At 46.6% G+C, this 26,478-nt stretch overlaps 2 protein-coding genes across 7 annotated transcripts in view; one reads left to right on the plus strand and one right to left on the minus strand.

The window, feature by feature from the left end:
• On the minus strand, positions 1–23,162 carry LOC139424414 (tRNA (guanine(26)-N(2))-dimethyltransferase-like). 2 transcript variants are annotated; one of them, XM_071176195.1, is made up of 16 exons: positions 14,557–14,733; positions 13,165–13,545; positions 10,625–10,814; positions 9,545–9,732; positions 6,976–7,091; positions 6,746–6,858; positions 5,827–5,975; positions 5,630–5,713; positions 5,477–5,546; positions 5,249–5,383; positions 4,288–4,373; positions 3,601–3,709; positions 3,272–3,348; positions 2,940–3,059; positions 1,543–1,660; positions 1–470 (listed from the first exon to the last, which is right to left on the minus strand). In XM_071176195.1, the coding sequence occupies exons 2-16, from the start codon at positions 13,527–13,529 to the stop codon at positions 402–404; spliced, it is 1,989 nt and encodes a 662-aa protein (XP_071032296.1). In that variant the 5' UTR covers positions 13,530–13,545; positions 14,557–14,733; the 3' UTR covers positions 1–401. The 2 variants fall into 2 exon arrangements, with proteins under 2 accessions (XP_071032296.1, XP_071032295.1); XM_071176194.1 differs by lacking the exon at positions 14,557–14,733 and adding an exon at positions 21,578–23,162 and having other exon boundaries at positions 8–470.
• The window catches only part of LOC139424415 (nucleus accumbens associated 1, BEN and BTB (POZ) domain containing b), a 16,952-nt gene continuing 12,416 nt past the window's right edge, over positions 21,943–26,478 (plus strand). For 2 of the 5 annotated variants that reach the window (XM_071176201.1, XM_071176200.1), the window contains exons 1-3: positions 21,943–22,138; positions 25,284–25,435; positions 25,718–25,960. In XM_071176201.1, the coding sequence (XP_071032302.1) occupies positions 25,310–25,435; positions 25,718–25,960 (369 nt within the window). In that variant the 5' untranslated portion in view covers positions 21,943–22,138; positions 25,284–25,309. Of the gene's footprint in view, positions 22,139–22,215; positions 22,337–23,063; positions 23,238–25,283; positions 25,436–25,717; positions 25,961–26,478 lie in introns of those variants that run through there. The other 3 variants (XM_071176199.1, XM_071176197.1, XM_071176196.1) reach the window with 3 other exon arrangements.

Genomic DNA, 26,478 nt, shown 5'->3' on the forward strand with positions numbered 1-26,478 from the left:
TCTTCTCCACACTTGTCATGAAGACTTTTATTAGACTGTCACAACAGTCATAAATAAAACAGAATTGATGCTTCACTTCAGTATGAAGCCAGTATGTGTATTTCCAATACAGGGCTAACTAGACATCCCATAATGAAGTTGCCCATTGATGCAGATATTGGGTCAGTTTTGCATTCTCCCCACTAATGGTAATGTAGAGGATTGGGGGAGGGGAAGCTGATCTTAGATCTGTACCAAGGGGGAAACGTCACCCCGGAGTTCAAAGTTAGTTATGTCAGGGGCCTGGAGTTTCACCTGGTTGCTTCGTCATGATTGTGTCCAGTATACCTTAGTGGACAGATTCTGCTGAGCTGGACATGAGGATACCAAGTGGGAGGGAAGAGAGGAGACTCGCTCCACCATCACTCCATCTGGTCAGTCTGTTCCAGGTCATGGGAGTAACAGCATTTTTCACCATGTGTGCATTTACCCTGGAGAGAGGGGGGGGGAGGAGTGGGGGGGGGGGGGGGAGTGGCAGAAAAGGGAGGGGGAAAACATGAAAAACATATGCAAATAATAATCAATGTGTCCTATGGAAAATAATGAATGACATAGAAGATGATCAACTAGACACGAGCGGAGTGAAACTGACCTTCCTTTCCCACAGAACGCATAGGGCCCGTGTTGATTATCCCTTTTACACCAAGGCTAGAATTTAACATATTTACCACTAGAAATGTGTTCAACATCCACTGAAGTAGCTAGCAAGTTACCTAGATTGCTTGGTTAACAAGGCAACTACTGTAGCTAACAGAGTCGCTAGTTTAGCTAACCAAAACATCAGCCTGTGCTGGCTATTATGAAAATCAAATTAAAAACAATACTTTTTCCAATTAGACTTACTTTAAAAAGCAGCTCAAACAAAATATGTATAAGCCCTTCAATTCTACCGTGCGTTATAGGGAAATATTGCAAGCTCTAGAATGCCCTTCAAGCCAATAAGTATTTAACAATGCCAGTTTAGGTTTATTATTGTGTGGAAAATGTATCTGTAATAATAGCTGAAGTGTTATGATGATTCATAATTAATGAGGCACTGTCTGTTGCTGGGGAGATAAAACACCTTGTTCTCTGGTAGTGTACGGTTACTATGCCGACAGTGTTATTATGAAAAGAACAGAGTGTGCTCACACCCTTCAGAACATTTCACCAAAGAGAAAGCTCCTGTGAAACATTCCCGTGGCTGCCTCTACACAGGCAGCCCAATTCTGATATTTTTTCTCCTAATAGCCTTTTTTTGAGAAATCAAATCAGATCTTTTCACATCAGATCTCTTTTTAGAGCTGGTCTGATTGGTCAAAATACCAATTAGTGTAAAAAGATCAGCATTGGGCTGCCTGTGTAAACGCAGCCTTACAATTCTACTATGTCTATATGGTTATTGTGGGGTGTTTCCCTGTACCTTTTGCAAGGGAAGCTCTTGCAACTTTCGGACTTTCTGAATCTTGTGTAATGCAATGCCTAGTGTTACAGGGTGTGGGGAGGGAAAATGTGCTCCCATACCTTCCTGAACCTCTTGCAAGGGAAGCTCTTAAGCTGGGTGGCGTCAGTGATCTGGTTCTTCCTCTTGTTTTGACCCTGTTTCCTCCTGTCCTCCAGGTCTGATGAGATACCTCCACCACTGAGAGAGAGAGAGGCACCAAATTGAGACTCTGCATTCAGAATTCTGCAAAAATATTCTCTGTATACAATGGAAAACACCACATGAAGCATGCAGAGCAGAATTAGGCCGGTATCCACTAATTATCAAAACTCTAAAAGAAAGCAATTCCCAAACCTTCCATAACAAAGTCATGACCTACAGAGAGATGAACCTGGAGAAGAGTCCCCTAAGCAAGCGGGTCCTGGGGCTCTGTTCATAAACACAAACACACAGAGCCCCAAGACAGCAGCACAATTACACCCAACCAAATCATGAAAAAACAAAAAGATAATTACTTGACACATTGGAAAGAATTAACAAAAAACAGAGCAAACTAGAATGTTATTTGGCCCTAAACAGAGAGTACACAGTGGCAGAATACCTGACCACTGTGATTGACCCAAATTTAAGGAAAGCTTTGACTATGTCCAGACTCAGTGAGCATAGCCTTGCTATTGAGAAAGGCCACCGTAGTCAGACCTGGCTCTCAAGAGAAGACAGGCTATGTGCACACTGCCCACAAAATGAGGTGGAAACTGAGCTGCACTTCCTAACCTCCTGCCCAATGTATGACCATATTAGAGACCCATATTTCCCCCAGATTACACAGACCAACAAAGAATTAGAAAACAAATCCAATTTCTACTGGGTGAAATACCACAGTGTGCCATCACAGCAGCAAGATTTGTGACCTCAAGAAAAGGGCAACCAGTGAAGAACAAAAACCATTAATACAACCCATATTTACTTATTTTCCCCTTTGTACATTAACTATTTGTACATTGTTACAACACTGTATATAGACATATGACATTTGTAATGTCTTTATTCTTTTGGAACTTGTGTGAGAGTAATGTTTACTGTTTATTGTTTATTTCACTTTTGTTTATCTATTTCACTTGCTTTGGCAATGTAAACATATGTTGAAAGACAGAAAGGAGAGAATATAGGGAAGAACACAGTAAGAGGCAGGTGGAGAGAAAGAGACAGCAAGAAACAATGTGGAGAGGTTTAACCCAATACTGTACAAATATTTATTTAGCTAACTTCATGTTGAGATCATCATTAATAAGTGTCTGAGGGTCCGTACCCAGCCTTGGCCCCCAGCTGGCCTGAGGTTTAGAGTTAGGGGTCAAGGATGGGGTTAGTATTAATAAGTGTATCCTACCCAGCATTGGTGCGGGCCTTGGCCCCCAGCTGGCCTGAGGTTTAGGGTTAGGGGTCAAGGATGGGGTTAGTATTAATAAGTGTATCCTACCCAGCATTGGCGCGGGCCTTGGGCCCCCAGAAAGGCTCAGGGTTCTCCTGGAAGCGGGTGAGGTGGCGACGGCGAGACTGGGGATTGGCATCCTCCCTCACATCAAAACACGCCTGTAGACTAGAGAGAGATAGCGCGAGAGAGGAGAGAAATGGGGGAGGGGGAGAGAGAGAGGAGAGAGATGGGGGAGTGGGAGAGAGCAAGAAGGGGGGACACAGGACATACCTTTTCCTAATATCCATAATCTTATTCATCACTACATTATACCATCTCTATGTTAAACTGTACTGGCATCTTCATCTCCCAGGAAGTTGGTTCAGTCCCAGACTTACATGGGTTCAGTATTGAGGATGTGGTGAGCAGGGCTGCTCTCTGACAGTCTGTCTCTCTTCACAGGATTGGACTTTTCCTGCAGGATACAACATAACCACCACATACTGTCAAATCTACACCCGGAGGAAACAACATAACCACCACATACCGTCAAATCTACACCCGGAGGATACAACATAACCACCACATACCGTCACATCTACACCCGGATTGGGACTTTTCCTACAGGATACAACATAACCACCACATACCGTCAAATCTACACCCGGACTGGGACTTTCAGTTTCATCCCGTATTGAAATGGTTCCCATGGTGCATTGTGTCTTACCCAGCATCGCATGACGTCCCAGAGGACCCTGGGAGGAGCGTCCGTCTTTAGAGCATTCTTACAGGCATGAGACAAGGACACCCTGTGGCCTGCATGAAGCAGAGCCGACCTGAAGAGAGAGACACAGAGAGCGAGAGAGAGAGGGTGAGTGAGAGAGAGAGAGAGAGAGACAGAGATAGAGAGACACAGAGAGCGAGAGAGAGAGCGAGAGAGAGAGCGAGAGCGAGAGCGAGAGCGAGAGAGAGCGAGAGCGAGAGCGAGAGCGAGAGCGAGAGAGAGAGCGAGAGACACAGAGAGCGAGAGAGAGAGCGAGAGAGAGAGAGAGAGACACAGAGCGAGAGAGCGAGAGAGAGAGAGCGAGAGAGAGCGAGAGAGAGCGAGAGAGAGAGAGAGAGAGAGAGAGAGAGAGAGAGAGAGAGATAGAGAGACACAGAGAGAGAGAGAGAGAGAGAGAGAGAGAGAGAGAGGGATAGAGAGACACAGAGAGAGAGAGAGAGAGAGAGAGAGAGAGAGAGGGATAGAGAGACACAGAGAGAGAGAGAGAGAGAGAGAGAGAGAGAGAGAGAGAGAGACACAGAGAGAGAGAGAGAGAGAGAGAGAGAGAGAGAGAGGGTGAGTGAGTTCAAGGATAGAGGGGTATTGTATGTGATCAGACAGGACAGTCTTATATGAGAGGGAGAGTAGGACCTGAATTGGAGCAGAGGGGGAGTGCTGCAGTGTACAGTGCTGCTCAGGTTGTCCACTGTGTAGTATAGAGGCACATCCTCCAGCTCCTGGACACACAGACAACAGTTCAAGTTTGGACATTACACCTGGCTCATCTTAGGCAGACAGCTTGCCATTTCTCTTCTTACCCAATCCTACCATTAAGAGTGAGAACCCCAACCTAACCTCAGATCAGCTGACCCTTTCTCCCAATCCTACCATTAAGAGTGAGAACACCAACCTAACCTCAGATCAGCTGACCCTTTCTCCCAATCCTACCATTAAGAGTGAGAACCCCAACCTAACCTCAGATCAGCTGACCCTTTCTCCCAATCCTACCATTAAGAGTGAGAACACCAACCTAACCTCAGATCAGCTGACCCTTTCTCCCAATCCTACCATTAAGAGTGAGAACACCAACCTAACCTCAGATCAGCTGACCCTTTCTCCCAATCCTACCATTAAGAGTGAGAACACCAACCTAACCTTGGATCAGCATCAATGGAAGAATCTCAACTGCATACTCCTCACCTCCGCTCTCCTCCCCTCCTTCTCAAAACCCATTGGAGGAGAAAGAGAAGTCCCTCACCTCTGACCTTCTCCTCCAATGGGTTTTGAGGAGGAGAGCAGCATGCAGTTGAGAAAAGGCCCCCCATGTCTTATTCCATGTAATATAAAGTGTATTTCAGACTGCTTCTTGTAGACCTACGACCCCTAACCTCTCACCTCTGTGACCATGCCCTCTATGACCCCTAACCTCTCACCTCTGTGACCATGCTGAGCATGCCCTCTATGACCCCTAACCTCTCACCTTTGTGACCATGCTGAGCATGCCCTCTATGACCCCTAACCTCTCACCTCTGTGACCATGCTGAGCATGCCCTCTATGACCCCTAACCTCTCACCTCTGTGACCATGCCCTCTATGACCCCTAACCTCTCACCTCTGTGACCATGCTGAGCATGCCCTCTATGCGGCGGGCGGTTCCAAAGCGGGACGGGTTCCCAGACACGGCAGATAGAACCTTCTGAACGAAGCTCACGTCATGGAGGGCCTCGCCCCAGATAGGACCACCCAGCTACAGAGGAGGAGGAGGGAGAGACGGTGTCAAGAGAGAATGCGTGTGAAAGTAAGAGACAAAGTGTGTTTGAGTGTGTGTGTGTGTCCTCACCTGGTGTCTGTGTCCACAGTGTTCACACTCTGCTCCGACCGGCGGTCCAGTGGCTGCAGAGTACTTTATACTGAAACACACAGAGAGAAACATTAACACACACAAGTTGCCCAACTCGACAGGAATAACCCATATAGAGAAATAGTGTCTTACTGGTTTCCCTGAGTCGTCCTCTTGCCCAGTCGTTGTAAGTGGTACGAGCCACAGCCAACACAGTTATACACCAAAGCTTGTTTACTGAAACACGACATCAGGTGTAAGGTCATCATATCTTCAGAATAACAACTTCACAGTCTGTTATGAAGACTTCATGTCTAGATAAAGTGTTGTGTTACGGTGTGTGTCCATACCTTGCTGAGTTTTTGACCATGGCCTGTCCAGTGTGTACCCTGACAAACACTCGTATGTAGAAGTCCACACTGACACAGAGCAGGGGGTGGATGTACCGTTGGTACACACCAGCTCTCTGGTCCAGACTGTGTAGGATGATACGCAGAGCCTGGGGGAGGAGGGAGAAGAGGAGGGAGGAGAGAAAGAAGGGGGTGGCGAAGGAGAAGAGGGGGGAGGCGAGGAGGGAGAAGAGGGGGGAGGCGAGGAGGGAGAAGAGGGGGAGGCGAGGAGGGAAAAGAGGGGGAGGCGAGGGAGAAGGGGAGGCGAGGGAGAAGATGGGGGGGGAGAAGAGGGGGGAGGCGAGGAGGGAGAAGAGGGGGGAGGCGAGGGAGAAGCGAGGGAGAAGGGGAGAAGAGGGGGAAGAGGGGGGGCGAGGGAGAAGGTGAGGGAGAAGAGGGGGGTGGCGAGGGAGAAGAGGGGGGAGAAGAGGAGGGAGAAGAGGAGGGTGGCGAGGGAGAAGAGGGGGGAGAAGAGGAGGGAGGCGAGGGAGAAGAGGGGGGAGAAGAGGAGGGAGAAGAGGAGGGTGGCGAGGGAGAAGAGGGGGGAGAAGAGGAGGGAGAAGAGGGAGAAAGGAGAGTTATGAGACGAGCTACACAGCAGGGACTAAACTCTCAAACTTCTATTCAAAATGTATTCACACAACTTCCCTAAATGTTCCTTCTACTACACATGTATTATTCCAACAAGGGTTTTCTTGCATCCAGTTTTTTATTTTACCCCCTTTTCTCCCCAATTTCCTGGTATCCTATTGTTAGTAATTACTATCTTGTCTCATCGCTACAACTCCCGTACGGGCTCAGGAGAGACGAAGGTCACTTGCATCCAGTTGTAGTTGAAAACACACACTGCTGGAGTACAGTTTAGCCAAGCGTTCCTCACCATCTCATGACAGTACTTGGCTTTGATGGAGACAGAGCCGTATTTGCTGTAGCAGGTCTCCCCACTGTTACCAGCCATCACAGCCATGTCAGTACACGTCACACACAACAGACCTGGGGGGGAGAGAGAGACGTTTTTAGTAAAACCACACTGGAAAACGCACTCAGTGTATCTGTCGCTGACACATAAACATGTTAAGCAGAGAGAATAACTGACAGACATCTACGGACCTCCTTCACCGACAGCCTGGACGGCGGCATCCAGGAAAGGGGCGGGGCTTCCGTAGGGGTCCAGGTCTATGACATCATAGCGGTCCTTCTTCCCCCGCATCTCATACATCAGCATGCTGGAGGAATAAGACAGGGAGGGATTAACATGCTGGAAGAACGAGACAGGGGGGGATTAACATGGAGGAACGAGACAGGGGGGGATTAACATGATGGAGGAACGAGACAGGGGGGGATTAACATGCTGGAGGAACGAGACAGGGGGGGGGATCAACATGCTGGAGGAACGAGACAGGGGGGGATTAACATGCTCTAGGAACGAGACGGGGGGGATTAACATGCTGGAGGAACGAGACAGGGGGGGATTAACATGCTGGAAGAACGAGACAGGGGGGGATTAACATGATGGAGGAAAGAGACAGGGAGGGATTAACATGGAAGAACGAGACGGGGGGGGGGGGTTTAACATGCTGGAAGAACGAGACGGGGGGGGGGATTAACATGCTGGAAGAACGAGACAGGGGGGGATTAACATGATGGAGGAAAGAGACAGGGAGGGATTAACATGATGGAGGAACGAGACAGGGAGGGATTAACATGCTGGAAGAACGAGACAGGGGGTGATTAACATGGAGGAACGAGACAGGGGGGGATTAACATGCTGGAAGAACGAGACAGGGGGGGATTAACATGATGGAGGAACGAGACAGGGGGGATTAACATGATGGAGGAACGAGACAGGGAGGGATTAACATGCTGGAAGAACGATACGGGGGGATTAACATGCTGGAAGAACGAGACAGGGGGGGATTAACATAACATGGAGGAACGAGACAGGGGGGGATTAACATGCTGGAAGAACGAGACGAGACAGGGGGGGATTAACATGATGGAGGAACGAGACAGGGGGGCTGGAAGAACGAGACGGGAGGGGGATTAACATGCTGGAAGAACGAGACGGGGGGGGATTAACATGCTGGAAGAACGAGATGGGGGGGGATTAACATGCTGGAAGAACGAGACGGGGGGGGGATTAAGATGCTGGAAGAACGAGACAGGGGGGGATTAACATGATGGAGGAAAGAGAGAGGGATGGATTAACATGATGGAGGAAAGAGACAGGGAGGGATTAACATGATGGAGGAACGAGACAGGGAGGGATTAACATGCTGGAAGAACGAGACAGGGGGGGATTAACATGCTGGAAGAACGAGACAGGGGGGGATTAACATGATGGAGGAACGAGACAGGGGGGATTAACATGATGGAGGAACGAGACAGGGGGGATTAACATGATGGAGGAACGAGACAGGGAGGGATTAACATGCTGGAAGAACGATACGGGGGGATTAACATGCTGGAAGAACGAGACAGGGGGGGATTAACATGCTGGAAGAACGAGACAGGGGGGGATTAACATGCTGGAGCAACGAGACAGGGGGGGATTAACATGCTGGAGGAACGAGACAGGGAGGGGTTAACATGATGGAGGAGGAACGAGACAGGGAGGGGTTAACATGATGGAGGAGGAACGAGACAGGGAGGGATTAACATGATGGAGGAAGAACGAGACAGGGAGGGATTAACATGATGGAGGAGGAACGAGACAGGGAGGGATTAACATGGAGGAGGAACGAGACAGGGAGGGATTAACATGGAGGAGGAACGAGACAGGGAGGGATTAACATGATGGGGGAACGAGACAGGGAGGGATTAACATGCTGGGGGAACGAGACAGGGAGGGATTAACATGATGGAGGAACGAGACAGGGAGGGATTAACATGATGGAGGAACGAGACAGGGAGGGATTAACATGGAGGAACGAGACAGGGAGGGATTAACATGGAGGAACGAGACAGGGAGGGATTAACATGGAGGAACGAGACAGGGAGGGATTAACATGGAGGAACGAGACAGGGAGGGATTAACATGGAGGAACGAGACAGGGAGGGATTAACATGGAGGAACGAGACAGGGAGTGATTAACATGATGGAGGAACGAGACAGGGAGGGATTAACATGGAAGAACGAGAGAGGGAGGGATTCACATGGAAGAACGAGACAGGGAGGGATTAACATGGAAGAACGAGACAGGGAGGGATTAACATGATGGAGGAACGAGACAGGGAGGGATTAACAAGGAGGAACGAGACAGGGAGGGATTAACATGATGGAGGAACGAGACAGGGAGGGATTAACATGATGGAGGAACGAGACAGGGAGGGATTAACATGATGGAGGAACGAGACAGGGAGGGATTAACATGGAGGAACGAGACAGGGAGGGATTAACATGATGGAGGAACGAGACAGGGAGGGATTAACATGATGGTGGAACGAGACAGGGAGGGATTAACATGATGGGGGGGCAGAGGTTAGGAGAAAGAGGTGTAGCAAAAGAGAGATAAGGTAAAGATGGAGAGACTGAATAATAGGGAGAAAAGATAAATGGAGAGTGATAGTTTGACTCCGAGAAGACTGTCTGAGTGTGTCAGTGAGCATAGATAAACAAATAAAGAAGAAAATAAGAGAAGAAAATAATGAGATACATGAAGGAGAGAGCGAGACCAACCTGGCATCTCTCTGGCTGGCCTGCAGTAGGTGTGTGACTCCGTTGTGCTGGGCATTGCGGGCGATGAGGGCAGCAGCCTTGGCTGAGAAGTCGTTAGCCGTGACGCTACGTAGACCAGGCACCTCCAGAGCAAACCTCACAGAGCGTAGGCCAGACGCTGCCAGACCCTCCAACACACGCAGACCATTCTGGATGGAGAACGGTAGGGTTAGATCACAAACACACTGGCAGACCATTGTGGAGAGAGGAGAATGGTAGGGTTAGAATACCAACACAAACACACTGGCAGACCATTGTGGAGAGAGGAGGACGGTAGGGTTAGAATACCAACACAAACACACTGGCAGACCATTGTGGAGAGAGGAGAACGGTAGGGTTAGAATACCAACACACTGGCAGACCATTGTGGAGAGAGGAGAACGGTAGGGTTAGAACACAAACACACTGGCAGACCATTGTGGAAAGAGGAGAACAGTAGGGTTAGAACACAAACACACTGGCAGAACATTGTGGAGAGAGGAGAATGATAGGGTTAGATCACAAACACACTGGCAGACCATTGTGGAGAGAGGAGAACAGTAGGGTTAGAATACCAACACACTGGCAGACCATTGTGGAGAGAGAACGGTAGGGTTCGAACACAGACACACTGGCAGACCATTGTGGAGAGAGGAGAACAGTAGGGTTAGAATACCAACACACTGGCAGACCATTGTGGAGAGAGGAGAACGGTAGGGTTAGAACACAAACACACTGGCAGACCATTGTGGAGAGAGGAGAACAGTAGGGTTAGAACACAAACACACTGGCAGACCATTGTGGAGAGAGGAGAACGGTAGGATTAGAACACAAACACACTGGCAGACCATTGTGGAGAGAGGAGAACGGTAGGGTTAGAACACAAACACACTTGCAGACCATTGTGGAGAGGAGAACAGTAGGGTTAGAACACAAACACACTGGCAGACCATTGTGGAGAGGAGAACAGTAGGGTTAGAACACAAACACACTGGCAGACCATTGTGGAGAGAGGAGAACAGTAGGGTTAGAACATGGATGCACACACACGCTTTTTCATACCTTACAGCACTCCCCCACTGAAGCAGTTACGACTGGCTCCTCTTCTCCTTCCTCCCCTGTCTGCATCTCTGTCTCCTCTTTCTTCTCGTCAGCTAGATTGACCACCACCCTCTCCTTCTCCCCTGGCACTACCACCTTCACCCCCCTCCGGGCCATCTGCTCCCGGGCAAACTCTGTAACCACCGCACACCTGGAGAGAGGGGGGGGGGGGGGGGGGCAAGACGGAGACATGAGATGAAACAGGTGTACCTGTGATGAACAACCAGCTAGCTACCATAGCCTGTACCTGTGATGAACAACCAGCTAGCTACCATAGCCTGTACCTGTGATGAACAACCAGCTAGCTACCATAGCCTGTACCTGTGATGAACAACCAGCTAGCTACCATAGCCTGTACCTGTGATGAACAACCAGCTAGCTACCATAGCCTGTACCTGTGATGAACAACCAGCTAGCTACCATAGCCTTAGCCATATTTATTGTACCTTCATTTAACTAGGCAAGTCAATTAAGAACAAATTCTTAATTAATGACGGCCTACATGTAAAGCCCCCCCCCCCTCCTCTAACCCAGACGATGCTGGGCCAATAGTGCACCGCTATATGGGACTCCCGATCACAGCTGGTTGTGATACAGCCCGGGATCGGACCCAGGTCTGTAGTGGCGCCTACTAGCACTGTGATGCAGTGCCTTAGACCGCTGCGCCACTAATGTATTTTGTCTATACTGAACAAAAGTATAAACTCTACATGTAAAGTGTTCCATGTTTCATCAGCTGAAATAAAAGATCCTAAAAATGTTCCATACGCACAAAAAGCTTACTTCTCAAAATGAGCACAAATTAGTTTATATCCCTGTACCATCCTTTGCAAAGATAATCCATCCACCTGACAGGTGGCATATCAAGAAGCTCATTAAACAATATGATCATTACACAGGCGCACCTTGTGCTGGGGACAATAAAAGGCCACTCTAAAATGTGCCGTTTTGTCACACAGTAATGCCACAGACATCTCATGTTGAGGGAGTGTGCAATTGACATGCTGACTGCAGGAATGTCCACCAGAGCTGTTGCCAGAGAATTGACTGTTCAGTTCTCTACCAGAAGCTGCCTCCAACGTCATTTTAGAGAACTTGGCAGTACATCCAATCGGCCTCACAACCGCAGACCACGTGTGGCCAGCCCAGGACCTCCACATCCAGCTTCTTCACCTGAGGGGTCGTCTGAGACCAGCCACCATGTCAGCTGATGAAAATTAGTTTGCACACCTGAAGAATTTCTGCACCAACTGTCAGAAACCATTTCAGGGAAGCTGATCTGAGAACTGGTCGTCCTCACCAGGGTCTTGACGTGACTGCAGTTCAGCATCGTAACCGACTTCAGTGGGCAAATGATCACCTTCGATGGCCACTGGCACGCTGGAGAGGTGTGCTCTTCATGGATGAATCCTGGTTTCAACTGTACCAGGCAGATGGCAGACAACGTGTATGGTGTCGTGTGGGCTTGCGGTTTGCTGATGTCAACGTTTTGGACAGTGTCCCATGGTGGCAGTGGGGTTATGGTATGGGCAGGCATAAGGTACAAACATCGAACACAATTGCATTTTATTGTTGGCAATTTGGATGTACAGATATACCGTGATGAGATCCTGAGGCAATTTGTGGTGCCATTTATATGCCGTCATCACCTCATGTTTCAGCATGATAATGCACGGCCCCATGTCACAAGATTCCTGGAAGCTGAAAATGTCCCAGTTCTTCCATGGCCTGCATACTCACCAGATATGTCACCCATTGAGCATGTTTGGGATGCTCTGGATCGACGTGTACAACAGTGTGTTCCAGTTCCCACCAATATCCAGAAACTTCACACAGCCATTGAAGAGAAGTGGGACAACAACCACAGGCCACAATCAACAGCCTGATCTACTCTATGCGAAGGAGATGTGTCGCACTGCATGAGGCAAATGGTGGTCACACCAGATACTGACTGGGTTTCTGATCCACACCCCTAACTTTTTTAAAGTATCTGTGACCAACAGATGTATATTTGTATTCCCAGTCATGTGAAATCTATAGATTAGGGCCATAGATTAGGGCCTAACTCATTTACTTCAATTGACTGATTTCCTTGTATGAACTGTAACTCAGTAAAATCTTTGAAATTGTTGCATGTTGCGGTTATATTTTTATTCAGTGTAAATACATGGCTCTGACCATAGCTATACTTTCTTCGCAGATTCAGCTCTACATAAGCCATGTTGAATGCAGTTTCTTCAACTGAAGGCTTACAGACCCATAGGAAAACATCCAAATTGCAATGTATGCATATATCCCATAATATGTCCAGGGATAAGGTATATGTTGACAATGCAGCCTTGAGCTGAATGTTGGGCCAGCTAAGGGATAAAAGACCATTAGGGGTGTATTTATAAGTGCACACCAAAGCAAACTGTATGAGAGTTTCTATTGGACTAATTCAGGTAGGTCCCTCTGTTTCGTTTACTTCCTAGTGAATAAGCCCCATCAGTCAAACTCACGTCAGATCTCTGTTGAACTCCTGCACAGGGTTGTAAAACACCTCGTTGGCACTGGGAAACAATATGGCTGCCTTGCCCTCCCTGACAACTGTCTCCCCTGGCAACAACCCCGTTGTCGGGGGCATCTCCTGGTCAGGTGTTGAGGCAGCTGGACTTGGGTTCAAGCCCTCCATTGGGGCTCCAGAAGTAGGGGGCTGAGGCTTGGTGTCTACCCCAGACAGGGTGGTGTTAACTTGTGGATCCTGAGGGGCCCTGAGGGGCTCCATGGTTCTCAGTCCCCTGTAGGCAACAACTGTCCTTAGAATCCTCTGGTGGGTGAAGGGTACAGTTAAGAGGGGGAGTAGCCGAGCAGTGATGATCAGCATAGGGCACTTCTCAGTCCTGGAAGAAATGACAACAATGTGTTATAACGGTCACAGTTGTCACACACAGACATTGATCATGACTATCAGTGCCATTACATTACACTTAAGAGTCATCAGACGAAGGCGTCTACTGTCCGGGGGAGTTTTGTTAAGAGACCAGATGCTCGGTCTGAAAATTAACACGCATCGCTTGCGGTGTACAGTAAGTGTATATTTTGCATTTGTTTAATTATTTTGATGTCATATGAAAGTCATGGGTTTTATGTTTCTAGAACCATATTGCAATTGAGAATAGATTCACGTTTAGATGTCAGAGACAGTAAATTATACCTCTGAAAATAACATAGGACTCCTTAAGGACCTTAAGGAGTCAAGTTAGAGTACATATTGGGCTAGGTTTTTTATTTTTTTATTTAAATTTGACCTTTATTTAAGTCAGTTAAGAACAAAGTCTTATTTTCAATGAGGGCAGATTTGTACCTTGTCAGCTCGGGGATTTGAACTTGCAACCTTTTGGTTACGAGTCCAATGCACTAACCTACCCTGCAGGCTACCCTGCCGCTCCAGGTTACACAGTACTGGTGTGATGGAAAAACAGATATTGGTTCGACTTGGGGCTCTTCCTCCACAGTTTAGAACAGAGCATGAACTGACAACACACACAGAGAAAATGAGCTGTTGGACAAAGACTGTTAGCTAAACCATGGTTTGAAGCAAAGATGATCTATAACGTTACTGATGCCTGAGCTGAAGTCAGAGCAGCTTGCTAAGGTAGCACGCTAGCTACATAAACCAGGGCGCACCCCCTTCAATGTAGTCAGAGCTTGTTTTGTCAGAGAAAAAAAAAGACACCAGCAATCTAACTAACATGAACATTCACACCAAAAAAGTTATGATAAAACACTTGCAACTTGTACATGCGGACACCGGCTAAGTTCACAAAGCTAACTGACTGCATTGAAATGAGCCGAAGCGCTAACTAGCTAGCTACCGGTATTTAGCTATCAAGTAAGATAAAAACGATTACCTTATCTGCGGCGCACTTTCCCAAGTTGACAACTTAACATGTAGCTGTATTTGATGATTATGTATATTTACTGTATGACAACGGTAATAACTCACTAGCTATTTGTTGCAAAACTCAAGTTAACACATGGACGCAGATATGCATGGACCACAACTACAGAAACCCGCAGAACCAAACAGAAAGAGGCAAAAAGGCGTTTCGAATTCTTCTTCTTCGCTGAGGTTTAAGGGCGGTTAGTATCCAATGTTGCATTACCGCCACCTACTAGACTGGATTACAACTCGCTTCTCCTTTGCTTGAAAACAATCTATATACAAATACCCTACCATGTAACACTACACTCACTAAAAAATACAAATAATTAAAAAATATCACCACCCTACTCCACTATGTAAATCTATTTAGTCCTACCTCAGGCCAACAACCTGAAAGGATGGGACACCACCACAACACACCCTGTAACTCTTCTGATGTCACGTCTCACACACCCAAATACCTCTCTGCAGCTGCCACCACAACCTCAATTTGCTGTGACTTACATTCCATCCTTGCAGTACAGTTGATAACCATTACTATAAATGCTAAAAATCCAATCTTACTGAAACATATAACACTTGTTGGCCTATCCCTCTGTACAGGTACAGATCTACAACTCACACCACTCCTCTCAGGACCCCTCCCTCTGCACAGGTACATATCTACTACTCACACCCCTCCTCTCAGGATCCCTTCATCTGTTCTTGTACAGATCTACTACTCACACCCCTCCTCTCAGGATCCCTTCATCTGTTATGGTACAGATCTACTACTCACACCACTCCTCTCAGGACCCCTCCCTCTGTACAGGTACAGATCTACTACTCACACCCCTCCTCTCAGGATCCCTTCATCTGTTCTTGTACAGATCTACTACTCACACCACTCCTCTCAGGACCCCTCCCTCTGTACAGGTACAGATCTACTACTCACACCCCTCCTCTCAGGACCCCTCCCTCTGTACAGGTACATATCTACTACTCACACCCCTCCTCTCAGGATCCCTTCATCTGTTCTTGTACAGATCTACTACTCACACCCCTCCTCTCAGGATCCCTTCATCTGTTATGGTACAGATCTACTACTCACACCACTCCTCTAGGACCCCTCCCTCTGTACAGGTACAGATCTACTACTCACACCCCTCCTCTCAGGATCCCTTCATCTGTTCTTGTACAGATCTACTACTCACACCACTCCTCTCAGGACCCCTCCCTCTGTACAGGTACAGATCTACTACTCACACCCCTCCTCTCAGGATCCCTTCATCTGTTATGGTACAGATCTACTACTCACACCACTCCTCTCAGGACCCCTCCCTCTGTACTGGTACAGATCTACTACTCACACCCCTCCTCTCAGGATCCCTTCATCTGTTCTGGTACAGATCTACTACTCACACCACTCCTCTCAGGATCCCTCCCTCTGTACAGGTACAGATCTACTACTCACACCCCTCCTCTCAGGATCCCTTCATCTGTTCTGGTACAGATCTACTACTCACACCACTCCTCTCAGGATCCCTCCCTCTGTACTGGTACAGATCTACTACTCACACCCCTCCTCACAGGATCCCTCCATCTGTTCTGGTACAGATCTACTACTCACACCACTCCTCTCAGGATCCCTCCCTCTGTACTGGTACAGATCTACTACTCACACCCCTCCTCTCAGGATCCCTCCATCTGTTCTGGTACAAATCTAGTACTCACACCACTCCTCTCAGGATCCCTCCCTCTGTACTGGTACAGATCTACTACTCACACCCCTCCTCTAAGGATCCCTCCATCTGTTCTGGTACAGATCTACTACTCACACCACTCCTCTCAGGATCCCTCCCTCTGTACTGGTACAGATCTACTACTCACACCCCTCCTCTAAGGATCCCTCCATCTGTTCTGGTACAGATCTACTACTCACACCACTCCTCTCAGGATCACAAAGCAACAAAGCATCCTTCACTCATGCAGCCAAACATACCCTCGTAAAACTGACTATCCTACCAATCCTTGACTTCGGTGATGTTATTTACAAAATAGCCTCCAACACTCTACTCAGCAAATTGGATGCAGTCTATCACAGTCCATCCGTTTTGTCACCAAAGCCCCATATACTACCCACCACTGCGACCTGTATGCTCTCGTTGGCTGGCCCTCGCTTCACATTCGTCGCCAAACCCACTGGTTCCAGGTCATCTATAAGTCTTTGCTAGGTAAAGCCCCGCGGCAGGGTGGTTGGAGCGTTGGGCTAGTAACCGAAAGGTTGCAAGTTCAAGTCCCCGAGCTGACAAGGTACAAATCTGTCATTCTGCCCCTGAACAAGGCAGTTAACCCACTGTTCCTAGGCTGTCATTGAAAATAAGAATTTGTTCTTAACCGTCTTGCCAAGTTAAATAAAGGTCAAATAAAAAAATACAATAAAATCTCAGCTCACTGGTCACCATAGCAGCACCCACCCAGAGCACGTGCTCCAGCAGGTATATTTCACTGGTCACCATAGCAGCACCCACCCAGAGCACGTGCTCCAGCAGGTATATTTCACTGGTCACCATAGCAGCACCCACCCAGAGCACGTGCTCCAGCAGGTATATTTCACTGGTCACCATAGCAGCACCCACCCAGAGCACGTGCTCCAGCAGGTATATTTCACTGGTCACCATAGCAGCACCCACCCAGAGCACGTGCTCCAGCAGGTATATTTCACTGGTCACCATAGCAGCACCCACCCAGAGCACGTGCTCCAGCAGGTATATTTCACTGGTCACCATAGCAGCACCCACCCAGAGCACGTGCTCCAGCAGGTATATTTCACTGGTCACCATAGCAGCACCCACCCAGAGCACGTGCTCCAGCAGGTATATTTCACTGGTCACCATAGCAGCACCCACCCAGAGCACGTGCTCCAGCAGGTATATTTCACTGGTCACCATAGCAGCACCCACCCAGAGCACGTGCTCCAGCAGGTATATTTCACTGGTCACCATAGCAGCACCCACCCAGAGCACGTGCTCCAGCAGGTATATTTCACTGGTCACCATAGCAGCACCCACCCAGAGCACGTGCTCCAGCAGGTATATTTCACTGGTCACCATAGCAGCACCCACCCAGAGCACGTGCTCCAGCAGGTATATTTCACTGGTCACCATAGCAGCACCCACCCAGAGCACGTGCTCCAGCAGGTATATTTCACTGGTCACCATAGCAGCACCCACCCAGAGCACGTGCTCCAGCAGGTATATTTCACTGGTCACCATAGCAGCACCCACCCAGAGCACGTGCTCCAGCAGGTATATTTCACTGGTCACCATAGCAGCACCCACCCAGAGCACGTGCTCCAGCAGGTATATTTCACTGGTCACCATAGCAGCACCCACCCAGAGCACGTGCTCCAGCAGGTATATTTCACTGGTCACCATAGCAGCACCCACCCAGAGCACGTGCTCCAGCAGGTATATTTCACTGGTCACCATAGCAGCACCCACCCAGAGCACGTGCTCCAGCAGGTATATTTCACTGGTCACCATAGCAGCACCCACCCAGAGCACGTGCTCCAGCAGGTATATTTCACTGGTCACCATAGCAGCACCCACCCAGAGCACGTGCTCCAGCAGGTATATTTCACTGGTCACCATAGCAGCACCCACCCAGAGCACGTGCTCCAGCAGGTATATTTCACTGGTCACCATAGCAGCACCCACCCAGAGCACGTGCTCCAGCAGGTATATTTCACTGGTCACCATAGCAGCACCCACCCAGAGCACGTGCTCCAGCAGGTATATTTCACTGGTCACCATAGCAGCACCCACCCAGAGCACGTGCTCCAGCAGGTATATTTCACTGGTCACCATAGCAGCACCCACCCAGAGCACGTGCTCCAGCAGGTATATTTCACTGGTCACCATAGCAGCACCCACCCAGAGCACGTGCTCCAGCAGGTATATTTCACTGGTCACCATAGCAGCACCCACCCAGAGCACGTGCTCCAGCAGGTATATTTCACTGGTCACCATAGCAGCACCCACCCAGAGCACGTGCTCCAGCAGGTATATTTCACTGGTCACCCCCAAAGCCAATTCCTCCTTCAGCCGCCTTTCGTTCCAGTTCTCTGCTGCCAATGACTGGAACAAACTACAAAAATCACTGAAGCTATAAATTCATATCTCCCTCACTAGCTTTAAGCACCAGCTGTCAGAGCAGCTCACAGATCACTGCACCTGTACATAGCTCATCTGTAAATAGCCCAACCAACTGCCTCATCCCCATACTGTTATTTATTTTGCTCCTTTGCACCCCAGTATCTCTACTTGCACATTCATCTTCTGCACATTTATCACTCCAGTGTTTAATTGCTATATTGTAATTATTTTGCCGCTATGGCCTATTCATTGCCTTCCCTCACTTATCCTACGTCATTTGCACACACTGTATATATACTTTTTCTATTGTATTATTGACTGTACGTTTGTTTATTCCATGTGTAACTCTGGTCGAAATTGACACACATAAAAAAAGAATGTCATTAAAAAAATATATATGGCATGGCATCAGCAAAAAGACCTGCTCCGACTGTCAACATATCCTTTGTTTGGCCGCCTTTCCTTACAGTTCTCCGCTGCCAATAAATGGAACGAATTGCAAAAATCACTGAAGCTGGACTCCTATCTCCCTCTCTGACTTTAAGCATCAGCTGTCAGAGCAGCTTACCGATCACTGTACCTGTACACAGCCAATCTGTAAATAGCACACCCAACTACCTCATCCCCATATTGTTACTTATCCTCTTGCTCTTTTGCACCCCAGTATTTCTACTTGCACATCATCATCTGCACATCTATCACGCCGGTGTTAATGCTAATTGTAATTATTTAGCCTCCATGGTCTATTTATTGCCTTTACCTCCCTAATCTTCTACATTTGCACACACTGTATATAGACGTTTCTATTGTGTTATTGACTGTACATTTGTTTATATGTAACTCTGTGTTGTTGTTTTTGTCGCACTGCTTTACTTTATCTTGGCCAGGTCACAGTTGTAAATGACAACTTGTTCTCAACTATCTTACCTGGATAAATAAAGGTGAAATAAAAAATAATTAAAAAATAATCATTCTGATCCCCAGCCCCATGGGCATCCCTACATTCCTTTGTCTCATGCCCTTCTGCACACTTCTCACACCTAGGAACCTCCCTCCTACACACTGCTGCCACATGCCCATAAGCTTGACACCTGTAACAATGTAATGTATTCGGCACCAAAGCTTATACAGGACAACTTATATATCCTAACATCACTTTGTCAGGCAAAGACTCAACATCAAAACTCAAAAGAACAGACAATGACACTTCTGTTTCACTACTCACACCCCCTGTCTGCGTCGCACCAAACATGAGCATCACAAACACCCCGGGGATCTTCCCCTTCATTTAGTCAACTTTTACTGCTACCCCAGTAATCACTGCTTTCAATGGCGCCCTTTTCTTGAGAGCAAAACAATTCACATTTCTTGCCCCCACATTTCAAATGAGAGAAGAAAATGCATATAGAGTACCACAGTATGAGTCATAATACCCATAAAACCTAGCGGTCAAACAGGGAAATGGTTCCACCAGTTATTTTTCCCATTGTTTTTTTTTTTAGAAACACTTAAAATAAGGGCTGTGTTTCGTGTAGACTTACCCTGGCATGATGTTTTGATAACTATGGAAATTTCTCGTGGACAAGGTGACTTTTATCAATATTTTCACCTGTATTTACCCCCCAAAAATGAACTGCTAATTGCCTGCTAATAAAGAACTACAAATGCCATATCTGAACGAGACTGCCGAATCGAGGCAAAGGTAACAATCTTTGGATGAACCTATAATGTTAGCTAAATGTAGTAATTAATAAACTGGCAACATGTCGTTAAATGGACATTTCTGTGAACTGTCTTGTGCAAGTTTTAAATTGACACATTACCTGTTAGCAAAGGTGTCAGCTAGAGATGACGTGCAGGAGCTTGCAGGGATTTGTAGTCTTGTATGTCTACTTTGATGCTAATAAGCATTTTCGTATCAGAGACTACTATATTGATAAAAGTCACCTTGTCCGACAGATTTACATGATAATCAAAACGTCATGCCAGGGTAAGCCCACATGAAACACAGCCCTTAGTTTTTGTGTTTCTAAAATCCCCTATGGTGGAAAAATGATTGGAACCTTTTCCCTGTTTGACCACTAGGTTTTATGGGTATTATGACACATCCACTGTGCAGCTCTATATAGTTACTAATTCCTAATTCTATGAGAGAATTCTCATAACTGGGTCATATTCATTCTGCACCAAATGGACTGAAACAGGGAGAGATTCTTTAGTTTTTCGTGTTCCATTGCAAAACATTTTGCTAAGGTGTATTGTAATGAACATGTCTTTTGTAATAGAAAGACATGGGACAGAGCGGTCATTCATCTGGCGGTTTGCCTACTTTCCATGCCTTGAATGTGCGAAGAAGATTTTTTTTAAAGTTACATGAAAAGCCTTAATTTAACAGGCCAAAATGTGATACTGTAGATAAAAGTAGTGTTTTAATATTGTTGTTTTATTATGTTTCCATTGCAGTCATATGAGGCGCATATGATAGGATTAGATGCCTAATTTTTTCACATGTTTTCCTCTTCTCTGGCACTGTATGCAGCAGCATGTACGTGACAATTATCATTGCCATCATGATTCCAAGTGATACCCTGAACGCGTCAGGGCTAGAGCATTTATAATACGTATGATTAAAGAGAATTATGAATTATTATGAAATTATTAATTATCATTATTTAACATCTAACGCGGGAGGTGGCGCTCGTCTAACAACAATTATGGCCATGATGAAGAAATATGCATTTTGACAGTAAGAAAGAACTGTATCTAGGCAGCTCTATAGCTTTTCCCATTGCTTGAATGCAGATGGTAGTTTGTACTCTATGCGCGTACTATAGACGCCTAGGGGCTCACCTGAGAAGTCTAGACATACGAAAATAGCACATTCAGCAGCCGCAGCGAGCTCTGAATCCAACCGGGGAGGAGATTTAAGCGTTACCGGCGGCTTCCCGTCGATCTCCACTCTGAATCACCAGTCAACTGGGCTGTCTGGACAAGAGGGAGTCCCACAGGTATGGGAGAGACGGAAAATGTGTGTGTGATTTGAATTGGGCAGTTGGTGGAGACCGACAGGGGCATCCGGGTTGGTTGGGGACGCTTTCTGTCTGAGAGATCGGTTAGCTCTGTGATCTTTTCCTCCACCTCTGGGTACCGTTTTGGGCTCCCTCGACAGCTCTGTGCTCTGCTTCTCCACCTGTGCTGTGCTCACACACTGAATGGCTGCCTGTAGAGAGGGAGAGGACCGAACGCTTCTGCACTACTCCATTGAAACACTTTCCAACGGAATATAGCGAGGGGGGAGTTTTACCAGGGTTCACCGGGGTCAGAAAGGACACGGGAAGTCGTCGAGGTGTTTGCGGCGGCTAGCTGTTGTGAAGTGGCTCTTCTTCGGGGAGGAATTGAGAGCGGTTCCGTGTGAGTTTTTTTGGGGAGTGGGCGGGTTAGTTAGCTATTGTTTTTGGGAAGGTGTGCGGTGGGGGATGGGCTGAGTTGGAACACCGAACAGCAGCACCAACAAAACTTTAACCACTTTAGTGGCTATATAGCTACCGTCTATGCTTCACACTCACACTGCCTGCCAACACCGCGGGTTGTCCAGTCTGCCTTTCAACGGTGAGTTCACAGCAATCCGCGCTCTCTCTCGCTCTTTATTCCTCAACTTTTGAAACGCGGGCGGGTTTTACCTGGATGTTTCGTTGAAGAGTGACATTTTCCCAGTAGAATGAGTCTACTCCTAACATAAATGGTTAATGCGATTGGGGGTTTATGTACATCGCGTGTTGTCGTTAACTGGTTAAATTGGTGTCTTGGCTAGCAGGAACTCATAGGCTAACAGCTATATCGCTGCAAGCATGCATGGTTCAGTCTGACTCGCCCCCCCCAGATACTTGCCTACGTTTGTCCCGGATTGACCTGTTGAGTGTTGACCGGAGACCACCCCCAAGCTACCTCCCAAAAATAACTAAAATATTTATATATTCTGATTTTTACTAAACGAAACTTTAATTGGATGATCCTTTGTTTCGGGCGACAAATAATTAATTTAGGTGATAACTCAGCTAGCGCCGGGTTACGTTATGCGATGGGCTAACCCCAAATAAAAAGTACAGTGTATCCCGAGTAGCTAGCCTAGGCCCAAGGAGGTAACTCTAACCGACAGCACTGGCACAGAGTGGGGGCGAGAGCGGCGGGGGATGCGAACTCCTGAATATTTTATTTGTTCTACTATTTTTGTGACAGAATTCGTGCCGTTGTCTCTTAGCTAGTTTGATAGAGCAAATGAAGGGCTGCGTCGACATAAACAGAGAGAGAGAACCGGAGATCAAGTATTTTTTTCCGTCGCCCCCCGGCCCGTGCCAGCCCGAGCGCTCCGAATCTCACGGGGCAAAGATACGGGCACAAAACGGGGCACGGACAGCTCTCTCTGCCCACTGCGTCTGGCCGTTCTACCGCTGTTCAGGCCTCTAGTCTTCTCTTGGCGGACACCGACGAGACTCTCCCGCTACCCTTCGATGTGAGATTGAGCTATTAATGATTAATCGATGTACAGTATATTCCGTTTAAAGTTAATATTATTCGTGCTCTTGGGAGGCTAGCTACATAATATAGCCACATGCCGGTTGATGCAAAGTAGATTTCTTCATTTTTGACTCTTTAAAGCAAGTGTTTTCAAGTAAATAAGCAAATGCGTTTACTTGACAGTGTTCAATTGATGACTTGGACGTTCAAGAATTTGACATTTTAATTTGGTTAACATCAAATTAGCATTAGCGTTTAGCTTGCTACTTGCTAACTGTGGCTACCCTTTCACCTCCCAAACCAGGAAATTGAATATCATAGTATTTGATTGATTGATTGTTGGCTACAGCCATGCCTATCATTTATATCAAAAATATTTTTACATTCGTATTTGATTAGATTGCTGAATGTGCGCTTATTCATTGATCTTATGCTTGTACAAAATAAGGTGGCATCAGCAAAACATACCATTTAGTTTCTTAATAACCTGTGATATAATCATGTCTGACTGACTAATCGTTTTGTGGTGTGTGTTGTTTTGTAATGTTACGGCTGGGAGGGGGTTAAGAGGTTGAATGAAGTATACATGTTTTTTCTTTCATTAATGTAAAACTTCAATTCAGATGGCAAAATATGGAATTTAATTCAGATTATGTAATATTATTGTCCCTCACATAACGTGACACAAACATTGTGTGGTGGTGACGTGTGGCCATATAATGTTACTGGTAGGTAGAGGGTTAGAGGTCAAATCAGTTAAATGAACTGCCTTTATGTTCTTGGATGGTGTGTCCCCAGAGGAAATGGAACCTAATGTGATGATGGGTTTAGGTGGTCGTTTTGATTGGAGGAATGCAGAATAGAACCAATCAAAATTAAGCATTATGTTCTCAGTTTGATGACAAGGAAATGTGCTAGGCTAAATATAAAGTTCAACCTGTTTTAATTGTTAGTTGTGAGAATAATTATTGAAACGTTGAAAGCGTGCTCTCTTATCTTGTGCAGTGGCAGGAGGTAAATTATTATGCTTTCTCTGTTTATATAGTTTTAATGGAGAAATGCATGTATATTAACTTACACAGATACAAATGTGTATGCAAAGAGCAAGACCATAGATCTTAATTAGCCACGGTCCTAGGAAATAAATAACAAAACATTTGTTTTTAGCCTATTCCATGGGATATTTTCCTTCAGTTGGCACTTGAGTAAGCTGCCTTTTAAGGACAACATATAGGTCCGTTCATTGTTTAATCGTATGAGTGTTGATGAAATGAGCTTTGCTTGACCTTGTTATTAAATAGGCCTAATCCCCATCGGAGTGTTTTTTATTAGCCTAGTGGCTCATGGTCGTGGCCTTTCCATTGATTCCCAGTCACATGTGGTTCATTACACAGTTAGTGCTCTAAAAATAATCTAAATTAAAAGCTATCGTGGTGTCTTATGTGCCGCCAGTCAGTTAAAGTTGTGTCAGTCTTCTTCAATGCAAAGTCTCCAAAAAGAATGGAACACTTTTAAGGGTTCTTGGTGGAGAGGCAAGTTTGACAGCCATTCTATCTACTTGTGATGTGACACATCAAGGCTGGATGGCAACAAACCAAACAGAACTGAATTATTACGTAATGGAGTTCTGCTGCCTTTTTCTCTTGTCTCGTTCAAAAACAAAACAACCAAGTAGGACTAAAGCTAGTTACCCACCGCAGAATTGGAAAATGTTTCTTTTAAATGAATGAGACAAACTTTAATTGGCTATTTTAAAAAATGAGCTCTCTTTCTAGCGCTCTTTATTAAAGGTGCATTAGTCATCCGTCTATCCCCCTCCCTCCCATAATTTTCCTTATTTCAATCCCAGTCTCTCCAGTAAACAACAACAAACAGGAAGTGATCCATAACATATACCGTACATGACATTTCTCTCCCGGCTAGAGCGTTATGGCTCAGACGCAACAGATGACGACCCCTAACTTTGTAGCCTACATGACATAGTCATGACATAGTCATGACGTAGACAAGACCTAATATAACATTTCTCTCCTTGTTATAGACCCGGTGGTGCTGGGCTAGAGCGTTATGGCTCAGACGCTACAGATGGCGATCCCTAACTTTGGCAACAACGTGTTGGAGTGTCTCAATGAGCAGCGTCTCCAGGGGCTCTACTGCGACGTCTCCGTGGTTGTCAAGGGACACGCCTTCAAGGTGGGAGTTGATAAACATCAATGTTGTTTTTTGGAGTAAACTGAACCAATCTAACTGTTATTTACCTCACTGACAAGCCTTCAAGTTAGGGCGACGGCTGATCCAAAACACAGTTAACTGTTAGGCTAGATTGATCTGATAATGACTGAATCAACAGTTATATATTTTGATTAGGTGAAAGAAACCTGGTGAAATATTCTCTGGTTGTACCTCAAGTTTGTTTAAGAAGAAGCCTGTGTGCTGTATATTTATTCACTACTTCCTCTCCCCGTCCCTCCCCAGGCGCACCGGGCGGTCCTGGCGGCCAGTAGCTCCTACTTCCGGGACCTGTTCAACGCTGGAGGGAAGAGCAGTGTGGTGGAGCTCCCCCCGGCCGTCCAGCCCCAGAGCTTCCAGCAGATCCTGGCCTTCTGCTACACAGGCCGCCTCAGCATGAACGTAGGGGACCAGTTCCTCCTCATGTACACCGCAGGCTTCCTGCAGATCCAGCAGATCATGGAGAAGGGCACAGAGTTCTTCCTTAAGGTATCTAGTGTAACCATAGCAACCTGTTTGTGCTTTCTTGCCAACTCCTATGATGTTGGGAGATAATTGGACTGCAACTGACAGCACAAGTGTATTGTTTCATTAGGCCAGGGGTCGGCAACAGGTGTTTTCTTTTGCCCCCCCCCCCCCCCCCCCCCCCCCCCAAGTATATAGTAAATATTTATTTATTATTTTAGTTTTTGGTATAAAAAAGAAACTGTAAAATAACCAGGAATTCAGCTAAACATAGTTTATTTTAGGAAATCTGTTACCAAGTATTCCTTCACACAAAAAAAGACGTGATCATGTCTCAATGTAGTCAAGGTAGGATATTATTGCTATTTTTAAATAATCTCTTTTTGTTGTGGTCAATTTGCAGTGTACAAATTATTATAATTATTTTCCGCCCCCCCGACTATTCGCTCCAACAAAACTTGTCCCGCGGTTAAATCTAGTTGCCTACCCCTGCATTAGGCTAACCAAGGTTCTCCTTGTCAAAGATTTCCAGTTCCCACTTT

This window comes from Oncorhynchus clarkii, chromosome 13 (assembly GCF_045791955.1).
Source record: "Oncorhynchus clarkii lewisi isolate Uvic-CL-2024 chromosome 13, UVic_Ocla_1.0, whole genome shotgun sequence".
Lineage (NCBI taxonomy): Eukaryota > Metazoa > Chordata > Actinopteri > Salmoniformes > Salmonidae > Oncorhynchus > Oncorhynchus clarkii.

Excerpts from the sequence above, each read along its gene's own strand:
- LOC139424414 (XM_071176194.1), bottom strand. The coding sequence starts at position 21,609 with ATGTGCTATTTTCGTATGTCTAGACTTCTCAG. Across the intron at positions 5,976-6,745 it reads CCAAGTACTGTCATGAGATG|GCTCTGCGTATCATCCTACA; the intron begins GTGAGGAACGCT and ends CTCCTCCCCCAG. Across the intron at positions 5,714-5,826 it reads ATGGTCAAAAACTCAGCAAG|TAAACAAGCTTTGGTGTATA; the intron begins GTATGGACACAC and ends GTCGTGTTTCAG.